We start from the raw sequence: 13268 nt of genomic DNA, 5'->3' as shown, positions 1-13268 counted from the left end.
AGTATAGGAGCAATAAGCCAAGTTCTACAGTCTGGATTTTTCTGGGCAGGGCATTTGTCTCTGATGTTACTGATATTACTGCTAGTGTCCAGCGCCCCTTCAGGGGTGCTAATATCTGGCAGCTTTAGCTAGCTGATCTGGTTTGATGGTGGAATTCCTGGCTTCTCTCCCAGGATCAGTAACTAAAGAAATTCTTCAAACTTTAAACTGTCTTCTTCACATAGCTAAATGAAACAAGATGAACAGAAGTTATTCTGATTTAGAGAGCATCTGAAATATTTCCAGTTTAAAATCTCCCAGTTTAATCATTTATACTTTGTACTTGTATTTTAAATTCTAGTGAAAATGGTCCTGAATCTGATTTTGGTGGCTACTAGTTAATCAGTCAAGGAGTTAGTAACACTATTAATATGCCTTTCAGTACCTTACTCTTCATCTGAAGATCTGATATATGAGTAAGTGCAGCCTCACAATACCCCTGTGAAACAGACACTTATTATCTCCATTTTACAAATGAGTAAACACAGACTTGTGGAAGGCCACCCATTGAAGCTGAGAACAGAAGGTGAATACTTACGCAGGTGTGCTGAGTCTGAATTATAGAATCATAGAAATGTAGGACTGGAAAGGACATTGAGAGTCATCGCATCCTTCTCCCGTACTGAGCAGGACCTTGTAACCCTAGACCAGCCTCAACAGGGATTTGTTCTTCCTTTTCTTAAAAACCATCCAAGGTAGCCTGTTCCTGTACTTAACTATCCTTATAATTACAATGTTTTTCCTAATATCTGATGTATGTTTTCTTTGCTGCAAATTATGTTAAGTGTCCCATCTTACTTTCAGGGGCAGTGAAGAACAATTCTTAGTCATCTTTAAAACACTTCTTAATATATTGTTGAATAATGTTATCAGGTCATTTCCTCCCACCCACAGCCTGGTCTTCTTTCTCTAAATAATGTCTGATTTTTTTAACCTTAATATTTATAAAGAAACCTTTATAAAGGAGGTCAGAGTTTTATTTTTGTTACTACAAAATTTCTGCCTGGGTACCAGATTGGTTTGCTTATTAGGCCACACATTTAACCTTTAGTGTAACACCATTTTCATGAACCAATTATTTAGAGTATTAAACTTATCAGGACTGTCACATAGGAATATCTTCACACACCACCAAAGTGCAGCCAGTTCTCGGTTACAACATAAAAAAATAGCTAACAGTGAACTGTAAAATTACCCAACATCTTAGGTCTAATAACTGCTTTAGGGAAAATGTTAGTTGCTTCCCCAGGTGCAGTCCAGCCCTAACATGGGATATGACCAGGAAACTCAGTTAACACCTCTGCACCTTCCAGGAGGAGCCACAGGTGCTCAGGATCTGTGCTTTATTGAGTCCGAATGAAGAATGCCACTACTGAATCACCAGCATCATTTCCTGTGCCCTCTAAGTATTCCTTGGAGAGCTCTTATTCCAGTGCTCACCAGGCAGGCCATGCTTAGCTAGAGATCTGATACAAGGTGATATGGCTGCAGGCTGTAATATACGTGACCAGAGAATATTGCTACTTTGTGGGTTGTATCATAACAGTGCACACAGTTTTATGATTGAAACAGTGCAGTGTTAAAGCAAAATTGGTAATTGAAGGAATGCATGACAGCCCTACATTGGCATTTCAGTAGTTTTATGTCTTGAACTCAGTCCTTCAACTTATTTTCGTAGTCAGTTTTCTTTTGATCCTCAGGCAACCCTTTCCATTATACCCCTTGCTTTCCTCCCAGACACCTCTATGCCATTGTGTTTCTAAATGCTTTTAAGTACAGCAGAAGTTTGACATAACTCCATGTTTTGTTGAAATACTGCAATAGGGGTGTTTGACGTGATACATTATGATAATCCATAGAATAGAGACATTAACGCACGGGTCTTTGACAAAATACATTGTGATGTCTCTGAAGGAGCCATTACAATTTATCTTGTCATTGTATAGTGTGGAGTGGTTACTATGTTCAGATGGGGATGCACAAATTCACATGCTCATATACACTATTTTACTGGTGTTTTAAAAAGACCCAAGTGGTATAGTCCAGTTTCCTGCTTTTAAAAAGACCTTTAGATTGTATATCTGGCATGTTTCTTGTGTGTTTCTGAGGCACATACATGTGTAATCCTTGCTATCAGAGAAATAGTTGGAAAAGCCGTGATTAGGCTGATAATTTCGGAATTTGTTTTTGCCACTATATACTTTTATGCATGTAGCTGAAGGCACTCAGGTTCTCTGGACACCACAGAGATGCGCGTGTGTTCTGTAGACAAGATAATGTGCCTATGGATTAAAAAACTGAAGGCGGAAATTTTTTGAAAGTGGGAAAAATTGAGTGTTGAGTTTTTATTTTTCCCTTCTTTGTTTGCAGTGCTCCTTGCCACTGCTGTGATAGCAGCCCCTGCAAAGACGAATAGAGTACAGTTCTGAAACTGAATTATCCCCATTAAACATAAGCCTGCATCTGCATCAGCAGGGTGTCTTTGACTCAAGTGCCAGGGCTTTCCTCCCCCTGGTAGTTGTTGCCCTTTATAAGAAGCAAGTACTCCGCTTGTTACCAGAGACCAGAAATTGAAACTCTCTTAGTTTCACTATAAGTTGAAATCCCCAAATGGGATATAAATTTACACCACCAGAGAGTAGAAGGTCAATGCAGGAAGCATTAGTGTGTTGAGCCAGATCCAACCACGTAAGTCTTGAAGAAAATGAATATATAGAAAAAGACAAGCCTTTTGCTGGCTACACTGTATTGTTAAGACCTCTGCTAATATTCCATTGTCTCAGCTGCCCATTATTAAAATTTCAGCAAAATATAAGTTTTCATTAGTCTCCCATAGCAAATTTAGGACTGTGAACTGGCAGTTGTTTCAGTTTTTAGGACTACATTAGCTGGTGTATTAAACAAAATGTGTCATTCTTCAGTATCTTCTGCAAGAAGTTAAATCAATTTTCAACCATATTTATGCACCACTTTATCTAAAAGCATCTGAATTATCATTTACAGCTAAGGTGAAATTACTCTGTACAAATTGTGTCATGTTATAGTAATTTTTAAATTGATATTAATCCAACATCATAAAATGTAAAAATCTTAGAAGTATTTTTTTCAGTAATTGGCATTTTGGCTTAATGAGATACTTGCCTTTTCTAAAGCTAGTACCTAAAGGAGTAACAAGAATGCTAATCAGTAATGTATGGCTTTTATCTCAAGGCTGAGTATGAAAAGCAAGATCCCACTTACATTGTTCAGAATAATAAAATTTTAGTAAGTAAGAAGCAGAAATAATAAAGGTGCTAATGGTACAGTTAAAACCTAAGATGTGAAAATACAGTAAAAAAAGGTATTGAGATACATCAAATGTTTGTCATAGCTGTAAGTTGTGTTACTGGTAAAATACAGTAACAGCAGACCTGACTGGTAATTTTTCAATGAAATGTACTTTTGTTGAAAAATGCTGATTTGCTGAAATAAAAAAAAATTCTTAGAGAAGGGCCAGTTTTGATAAGTTCCTCAACTTGCACAAATTTGGGGAAACAAAAATTAACTTGCCAAACTGCACATTGTTGTTTTTAAATTTAAAAAGACTTTTTTTTTTTTCATTTTGCAGTTTAAGATAACAGGAGTACAAAGTTTTTTGTTTTTTTTTAAATTAGGTGGTCAAAATCAACATAAAATGCTTCAAACTTATTTAAACAAACCATTCTAATTGACCCAAACTCAGTTTTTTTTTTTCAAAATTTCCAATTTGTGAAGACTTTTGAAATTGTTGCCCATTTTGTCCCAATTGAGGAGGGGGAGACATTTATGAAATCTCTAATGTATTTGTAGGGTGGGAAAATAGCTTTATGCCTGGTTCTAAATAAGAGCTACGTCAGCCATTCTCACTGAGCATGGCTCCTACTGGCCTAGGGCAGGTCTACACTACAGCAGGTTGAATTAAGGTACACAGTTACATTAATTACATAGCTGGAATCAATGTATTTTAATTCAGGCTTCCATGCCGTGTCCACTAAGGGAGGTTGATGGGGTCTAGTTGACTTCTCTTACTCCTAATGAGAGGCCAGTACCGACGTGGGTGCCCTGTAAGTTCGATTTAGCGCTTCCTTACCAGGAACTTTAAATTGAACTCCAGAAGTCTGACTGTGGCAGGGTTGATATTCCACCCCCAGTAGCGAAGACATACCCTTAGTCACAGGCACTCTCTTGGCAAAGCTGTTCTTTGAACTACAGCTCACTCCTGCAGTCTCTCTCTAGTTACTGCGCACACAGCATTCACAAAGTGGCTCTAACCAGTTGCTGCAGGTATCTGCAAGATAGCAAAGTCTGCTCTAGGGCATAGCCACGTTTCACTAGACTCCATCATTGGATTTGCCACATATTTTATATGGCACCCTGACTTTCTGAGTATCTTAAGCTTGTAGGCCATGAAGAACTTAGCTTTTGACCTCCATTGTGTGGGCACTAAAATTATGTATTTTCCTTAAAAATAAAACCAGTTAACAGAGTGCCTACAACTGACTGAACAATAAATCTGTAATTGCAAAAGGGACAGCAATGTTTGTATTCTAGTTTAATCACATGTGCCACATGTTAAGCCATTTTTATTTATTTATTTATTTATTTATTTATTTGACAGGTACAAGAGGAGAAGAGATCTCTGAGGAAGACCCTCAGATTGATATCGCAACAGTTCAAGATATGCTTAGTAGCCACCATTACAAGTCCTTCAAAGTCAGCATGATCCATAGGCTGCGGTTCACAACTGATGTTCAGTTAGGTAAATCAAACCATGCTCTAAGACCACAGAAAGTAAAGCAATTCAAAACGTCAGCCACCTCAAATAGTTATCTTTCCACATAAGTACATTAAAGTTAATATCGTAAACCCACATAAACCATGCAAAATGTTAGTAAATCATAGGGCTTTTTATCTTTCTTCCCCGCTTGTCAGTCTGTGATTCAGAGAGGCAAAGTAACAGGCATCTCTTCTATTCTCTTCTGACTCTCAAAAGAAATATAAACTCTTTCTCACTTCTTAGTATTTCAGCTGACAATATTTAAGTATTTGTATTACCTTCAATCAGCTAGCACATATTCCCTAAGAAGTCTGTTATTTAGTGACTCTTTTGTGTGTGCTTCCCAGAGGAAAAGTTTTTGCTAATTAAACATGCAGATTAATTAGTTTCTTAAGACCAGTCCATGCAAAATTAGGGAAGGTTTGGTTGTTTGTTTGGTTTTTATTAAAACAGTAGATTTTAATGGTGCTAATAGAAGGGTGAAGCAGAACAAAATGTAGTCAGTGTTCTATAGTGGTTTCAACATGAGTCTTTTTAACTTTCTAGATGTTCTGTACATGCTGAAGACTATACAAGACTATAGGATTTTAATAGAAAAGCTATTTACTAATTTTTTAACAATAACACAGCTTTCATAGTCTCTGGTGTGAATTGTGGAAATGTGATGAATGATGTATGCATAAGTAAACTATAATACTCTCTCAAATACTTTAAATTAAAAATGATTCAGTACTAAAATATTTAGTGCTGAAATGCTTACAAAATACTTTTCTGTATTTAGTAGAATACTTGTAAGTTTGAAAATGTATCCGTTATTTGCTGTGTCAGCCTCTTTATTACTCAAGTTCTGAACACATGTTAAAAAAACAAAAAAACTTCTATTCCCCCTGCAAATACGTGCATGGAAAGCTTTTTCAGTTTTCCTGTCTTGTTAAGGAAGGATTTATATGCTGGCGTTGAAGTAGGACAGCGTTAGGCATGTTTTCTGCTCTTGAACAAACTATCTGGGTGTGATAGTTTGCTTCCAGTGAAGTTTGACTCACTGTGTCTGGAAGCTGTCAGAAATGAGAGCTTGAAAAGGTCATGACAGATCACTAAAGATAAATGGTTAAGAGAGAATAGCTGTTACAGGAAACAAATGGCCTAACTTGTTTTGTAGTGAAAGGACTGACCCCATCCACCAGTGTATGGACCATAAACTCTCCTTTCTCACCCTTTGTAGCATGTATCTATTTTTGATAACTGCACAAATATGTATCTCACCCTGGGCATGTATCTATTTTTGATAGCTGCACAAATTGCAGTATGTTTTTATGTTCTAATTATGTACAACACAAAAGCCATAAACCTAGTGAGGTGTTCAAGGTTTGAACAAGAGGACAATAATCAAAAACTCCAAGAGAGGTCAAAAGAGCTTGATGTATATAAGAAGTCTCCTGCTGGAGCCTACTCTGATATTCATCTATCAGTGGTTTCAGAAGGAAACATTAAGGGTCATCCCTGCTTAGCACTAGTGGGAGCTAAATGTGTTACTCCTCTTGCTGTGTAGTGGCAGAATATACTCCATTGAATCTGAAATGTAAGAGCCAATACACATATGAATTTTAGGGCATTCAGTGCCAAATAGTAGGTGGACGGTCAGCTAAAGAGGGGTTTCTTTGTAGCATTTTTATTTATCTATCGTATTACATATCAGCATGAGTTAATTATAGTTTTTTCTGGACAAAACCTGTTCCCTGAGGCATTAGATGACCTCGTTTACCGATTGCATTGGTAACTCTGTGTACTGCAGGAATATGCGTGCTGACCAGGAGACGTTGGATTGTACAGTGGACACACTTTTAAATGTCACGCAGAATTAAGGAGTACCAATTTCACCAGTACTCCCACTTTCAGTATAGGAAATTTTCCTCAAACTGGTAGAACGTTTCTGAGGGGAAGGATATTTTTAAGTGTGACAGGACCCCAGCAGTAATGAAAAATATCTTAGCACACTGTTTCATTGTTCTGTTCTATTTGCAAAACATACCAGATGTTCCTTTGGTTGGTTGATGAGTGTTTTTTTTTTTTAGATCGTAGTGTAGAAGTACCCCATAGGTTTTTCTCACAGATGCTGGGAGACCTGGGCTTCATCCCTGGACGTTCACTGTGTGGCTTAGACACTGCCCCAGCTACTTATTTCTTACGAGGGGGATCCCACCCTTTGGGATTTTCTTAATTCTCTTCTAATGCAGAATGGAAAGGAAAGTTAAATGCCACTGTTGAGATTTTTTTTCCCCCCCAGATGCAGCTCAAAGAGGAAAAAAGCCTACACTACTGTCTTATTCCGGGGCTGTCTGTGTAACAATTCCCAAGGAATCCTTCTGGCCGAGCTGCTTGCTCTGCCAGGCGTACCTTGGAAATTGCTGCATGTCCCATAGGACTGGGGAGATGTCCTGGATAGGAGTCTCTTCTAGCTTGTGGAGTCACTTCAGCACTTTCCTGCTTAGGGTGATCTCTTCCTCCTACTGATTGCAGTTTCTTCCCTTTTAAAGGCCTCCTCCCTACAATACCTGGTTGACAGGGTCAGAACGGCAGGGCTAGCCGCCCTGGCACCTTCCTTAGTAGGGTGGGGTCACACAGATTCTATAACTTTGTGTATCATGTAATGAATGCTCTGCTGCCAAGAGTTTGTGAAATTTGGCTGTGGTGTAAGGCCCCTGTCTAAAGTTGGATAGCTTTATGTGTAGTGTACAGCTGTGGTAATGTACCTGTCAATAAGCCCCTTCCCACCACTTTTCATTCTAATTGCCTGTACAAAATCTCCAGTAAGGAAATCAGCGTTTTAAAAGAATTGGTTTGATTATGTGACGCAGGGTGGCTAATGGTGAGCCCTTGAGCTATGTTTGTAAGTATCTGACTAGTCTTTCCTTTTACTTTCTGAGATACACTGCACCTTGGCCGGGTGGTGAGAGAATCTGGTGGTAGATTTATCCTGAGAGCTAGGAGGAATGCCCAGGGTTGTATACACCTGTGTGTAATTCTGAGTGATGTTAAAAGGAGTTATATAAATATAGAGGGAAGAAATGACCACTCTGTGGCCGCTTTTTTATTAGAGCTGAAAGCTTTATTCACAGGATCAGGGGTTTTATGATTAACTTGTGTTACATTATAATGCACATGTACCATATTGTCAACGTTTCTCTCCGTTTCCAGCATTCAGGAAGATGTATTTATTTGTGCACTCTGTTTTCAAACCAAAAGGAGGTATATTGATTTGAAAAATTATTGCTGGCAAAGTAGGTTATTAAAATGGCTAGACCCAGACCCTAGCAAGGAAAACAGCAAGAACAAAAGAGTAGTGCTGGGTTGTTGTATCTCTACCATTTGTTTTGACAAAATAGCTGCATTAAAGAAAATTGGAGAGGAAACCGTTTAACTTGATTGTGGATGTGACTAATTCAGACTCTAAAGCAGAAACTGCTGAAGCTTTATGAACTACTTAGTACTCTGCAGATTTTGGGTTCAAATACATGCAGATTGGAGCACAATAACACAAAAAAGGACAACATTGATAAAGAATGTGCTCCCATGGATGTGTGCAAGCTAAAGCAAATGATGCCAAGATACAGAAATAACAGATGAAGTATACAGCACCAATTTGCAGATAAAAATAATAGAAGTTAAAGTGTATTTTACATGATAAAGGAAAGATGAAAGAGAAGGAAAGTCTGTTACATCTGAGATGGTTACAAAATCCATGCGTTGTGAAGTAGCCTCTGTTGAAAAGATTGATGCAATGGGGAGTGACCTTGGCTTGAAGCAGGAGCTGGTGATGTATGTATGAGCATCTCTCTGCTAAATGGACCCAGATTTGTAGCACTAATATACATGGAAGCCCAGAACCAAACTCAGTATGGCAATAAATCAACAGCCACTTTGGGTGTCATTTCTGGTTTATATTCCACTATTGTTCTATCACTTTAATTCATGTCACTATCATCTGTTCATCTGGAACAGTTTTATATAATTTTCCAGTGGAGTTACCTGACAAATCCTATCAAATTAGCAAGGTACATTAACAATATTGACTGACTGGAGTTGCAGGACCATAGAATGAAATTTTTAAAAACTGTTTCCAGTGGCAATATTTTGTTTGTTTGCTTTAGGAAGGGAAGAAGAAAGGGGTTATTTCCACATAAAGGATTTGTACATTTATTTTATAGAACCTGACTTTTTCAAACATAAAAATAAAAACTCACATCAACTTCCAGTATAATTTTCTTTGATAGGCAGAAAGCATGTAGATTTTGGACAATTAATGATTACGCTGAAATAAAAAATAAAACTCCATTCTAAATTTTTTCTGAAGTGAAATTTAACGAAGTGGAATCTCCTGTTACAGCTGCAGCCTGCTCAAATTATCTAGGTCTAACACTTTGAGCATCAGTTCAATTCTTGACACTAATTGAAATATGGTATCTCTGATGTGAGAGATGTATAAGGACAAAATGGCACATTTGAGGAATCCAAAAGTAAGGATAGTTTGTGGCATTCTGTAAGCCGTATTGTAATGAGAAGGATTAAAACAAAGGTTTTGCATTTTGTGCAAAGCAACACAGCTACGTTCATGCTCTGTGCATCTGCCTCTTGCTATCGGTGCATTTTTTATGAAACAGATTTTAAATATCAAGTGAGAGGGGAAAAGTAGAGGTTTTAGATACTATTAGTGTTAAAGTAGCATCATATTTTTCATTTATTATCTCCTGTTGAAATAAGTTTACCTTATGCTCCAGCTAAATCTGGCACAGCATTTTCCAAAGCATCTGAACCAAAGGCCTTAGAAGGGAAAAGGTTATCTCTGCTAGTTTCCCAGAGAAGCAGCGGCAACATGTTATTATTTTAAATACTTTTTATACGCTTGCTCCATTTTCCCTATTTCTTTCTGACCTTGACCTATAACTCATGACCTAAAAATGTAATTACTTTTAAGGCTCCATACAGGTCTCCCCATGGAAGGCATATTGAAAGGCTTGTTCAGTCATGTCAACAGAGAAACCTTGTAATTGTAAACTAAACAATGAGCTCCTACGCTCTTCTGTGCAGCGTAGGGAGGCTGTTGCTTTGTAATACTGTGATAAAGACTGCTGTAAATTGTAATGTATATTCCAGGGTAGCTTCCAGTGGTGTTAACTCTCAGCTTGGTCCTTTGTTGTCCCGGACTAAAGGAAGGACTCTTCTGTTACAAGTTCACAAATAGCATTTCCAGGGATATTACAGTTAGCATTTTCTATTATATGAGTTGCTCCATATTCTTCCCCTGAAGCGTTAATTTGCTGGGTGTGTATCCAGGTGCACCTAGACAGCTAGGCTGTGACCACACCAGCCCCTCCTTTCGGAAGGGCTATGGTAATGTGGCACTTTGGAATATGCTAATAAGGCACTTCCAGGAATATGCAGCACCTCATTAGCATAACGGCAGCCGTGCATGCTTTGAAACTGCCGGTTTTGAAACGCACACCGCCCTTGTGGCCAGGGGCCTTTCAAAACAGCCCTCTGATTTTGAAAGCTTCTTCTTCCCATCTCGTTTTGGGAATAAGGAGCTTTCAAAATCAGAGGGGCTGTTTTGAAAGGCCCCTGGCTACACAAGCAGCAAGCGTTTAGAAACTAGCACTTTCGAAGCACGTGCAGCCATCGTTTTGCTATTAAGGCACTGCATATTCATGAAGGTACCTCATTAGCATATTCCAAAGTGCCACATTACCATAGTCCTTCCAAAAGGAGGGGCTAGTGTGTCCATGACCCTAGTATCATAGTGTGTAGCCACCTGGGGAAGGCCATGCACATAAACTGTACATTTGCATGCCAGGAACTACAGAATCCATTACTTGCTTTCAAAGCTGCCTATTTAGGGCTGGCTTTAAATTGCTTGAGGTGACAATGCTCACAATATGCAGGACTGGACATCCTCCTTTGGAAGACCATGTGTTGACAGCAAACAAGGTATTGATACAACACTACCTATGGGTGTTTTCTTCTAAGATAGTAAATATGTATAACAGTGGTGATTTTAAAAAAACGAAACATAGGAGCTGCATCTTTCTATAAACCTTATAATCCATTTAGCAGCCCCTCTCAGAACAGCTGTGCAGATGTAGCTGTGAGATGTGCTCCTTGATGCTTTTTGTTTTTTCTTGTGGTGCTTTTTTTAGCAAGCTAAGAGAGCAACATACAGGTTTTGTATACAGTTTGATAATTACTTTGCTTTTGGCTTCAAACACTCCTGCTCTTTTGAAAAGCCCAAAAGGACAATATGCTTTGATCCTACATAAGATTTATAAAGTGTGTCAAATGGTTGTTGTGAAATCACTTAAGAGTCCACTGTTGTGGCTCCTTATTCCCTCTGCTTCACAGGTATCTCTGGAGACAAGGTAGAGATAGACCCTGTTACTAATCAGAAGGCCAGCACTAAGTTTTGGATTAAGCAGAAACCCATTTCAATTGATTCTGAACTCCTCTGCGCCTGTGACCTTGCGGAAGAAAAAAGCCCAAGTGAGTAGTGCTTTTTATTTATGTTCTCTGCTCTCTCCCTCTCAGTTGCTGCGTGTGCTAGGTGCCAAGAGAATATATTGCCGCCATGTCCTTTTCTTTCCATAGGTGTGTTTTATTCATTATATGAAATTTCTTTATATTGGTCTTGGTTGTATATAGTAGGGTGTGTTATGTACAGAGACCATTTTAACACGTGGTCTTTCATTGCTACTTACTGCAGACTAAAGGTCTAACCCCATTTAAGTATTTCTTGTCCTGGCATCAGTATCCACCAATAGTGTTCCATCAGGAAATTGCTATTTCTTGTGATCCAAAGTTTAACCCCTTAGCTGTGATCCATTTCCCAGCATTATTGCACTTGCTCTTGAACTTTTATTGTAGCAGTCCTGTGCGTAGCAGCTTGAATAAATTTAGTGAACCCACGTTCTTAGAGAGAGATTTGAATCTCAAATGTACACAGTGTATCAGCACATCCCAAAATAGCTGCAGTTACCGGGACAGTACAATAGAGATCGTGACCTGCTTCAGAGAGCTCAGCTTCACCAAACTAATGGCCCTGTTTAAGAACCAGGGCCGTAAGTGATTTCATCAGTAAGTGGAAGACATGAAGGAGGATACCAGTGTCTCACCAGACGGCAAAGTGAGACCTGGGTTGTGCCAGACACAGAACGTGAGCTTAAGGCCTCAATGTTTCAGCTGAATGCTGCATGGTAGTGTTTGTACCATCGATGATTGGGGGAATTAAAAAAAACAGGACAACAAGCTGTTTGTGTGCAGACAAAAAATGGATAGTTGTTCATAGTGACCCCCCATCATAACGATATGAATCATCAAAGAATTTCTGTATATTCTACGTGTTGTTACACGTGTGCTGTTTTCGGTGGTAGTAAAAGACTTCCCCAGAGTGTGGCAGTGAGAGAGAAAACAGTATGCGCTTATAGGGCAATGAGTTTGTCACAGTGCGGTGGAGGGTGAAACAGTGCGCGCCACAGATTTTCTAACAGTTATGCTTATGTTGTGCTTGCAATCACCACTTCATTCCCGCCACCATCTTCCTGCTCCCAGCTCTGTGTCTCTGGTCTCAAACCATTCTCTTTCTCCCTCACCTCGCCCACGCGTTATCATTGCACTCAATGTGAGTGACCCCGAGGTCCAGCTTCCTGCTTGGGAGGCCGTCTAAAATTGCCCAGTATTATTTCCACAGCACTCCAGAGCATGGCTTTAGCAACAAGGTTGGCCTGTCAGCAACAAGTGTGGACAAAATGGGCCATTCTTGACAAAACCCTTGAAGACTTGACTTTCAGCCAACCCAGCTTTCGTTGCTACTAATGCAAATAAATGCACCTGTAGGTTTGCACCCACAATTTCATAAGAACATAACAACAGCCATACTGGGTCAGACCAAAGGTCCATCCAGCCCAGGAGCCTGTCTGCCAACAGTGGCCAGTGCCAGGTGCCCCAGAGGGGGTGGATCAAAGACAGTGATCGAGCAATTTGTCTCCTGCCATCCATCTCCAGCCTCTGACAATCAGAGGCCAGGGACACCGTTCCTACCCTTCGCTAATAGCCTTTTATGGACCTAACCTATGTTGCAGTTTCTGTGATCACAAAATTGTGCATGCATCCGTAGCCAGGCTGTATCTAAAAATCTACTCCTGAAAGTCTAGGTCAGAGATGGGCAACCACAAGTAACAGGTGGGCCTCATGAGTGGCCCTCCCTTACCCCAGGGGACTGCAGCAGCCCACAGCCCACTGGAGTTCCACCTGTTGCCCCAGGCCCCCTCCCACCTGCCTCCCCCACATGCCTCTTGCACCTTGGGATACTGGCGTCCCACACTGACTTGCTTCTCCCCCTCCCTCCCAGCACTTTCAGGGTCCACAAATAGCCTGATTCATGCTCTGT

At 39.7% G+C, this 13268-nt stretch overlaps 1 protein-coding gene across 1 annotated transcript in view; it reads left to right on the top strand.

Moving 5' to 3' along the window:
* Positions 1–13268, top strand: part of MAPKAP1 (MAPK associated protein 1) — a 198206-nt gene that overhangs the window by 167387 nt on the left and 17551 nt on the right. Inside the window, exons 9-10 of the mRNA XM_075015555.1 lie at positions 4676–4816; positions 11228–11365. Coding sequence (XP_074871656.1) covers positions 4676–4816; positions 11228–11365 — 279 coding nt within the window. The remainder of the gene's footprint in view (positions 1–4675; positions 4817–11227; positions 11366–13268) is intronic.

Source organism: Carettochelys insculpta, chromosome 21 (assembly GCF_033958435.1).
Source record: "Carettochelys insculpta isolate YL-2023 chromosome 21, ASM3395843v1, whole genome shotgun sequence".
NCBI classification, from domain to species: domain Eukaryota; kingdom Metazoa; phylum Chordata; order Testudines; family Carettochelyidae; genus Carettochelys; species Carettochelys insculpta.
The sequence above is the reverse complement of the archived record's forward strand: the minus strand, read 5'-3'. Positions and strand labels throughout refer to the sequence as shown.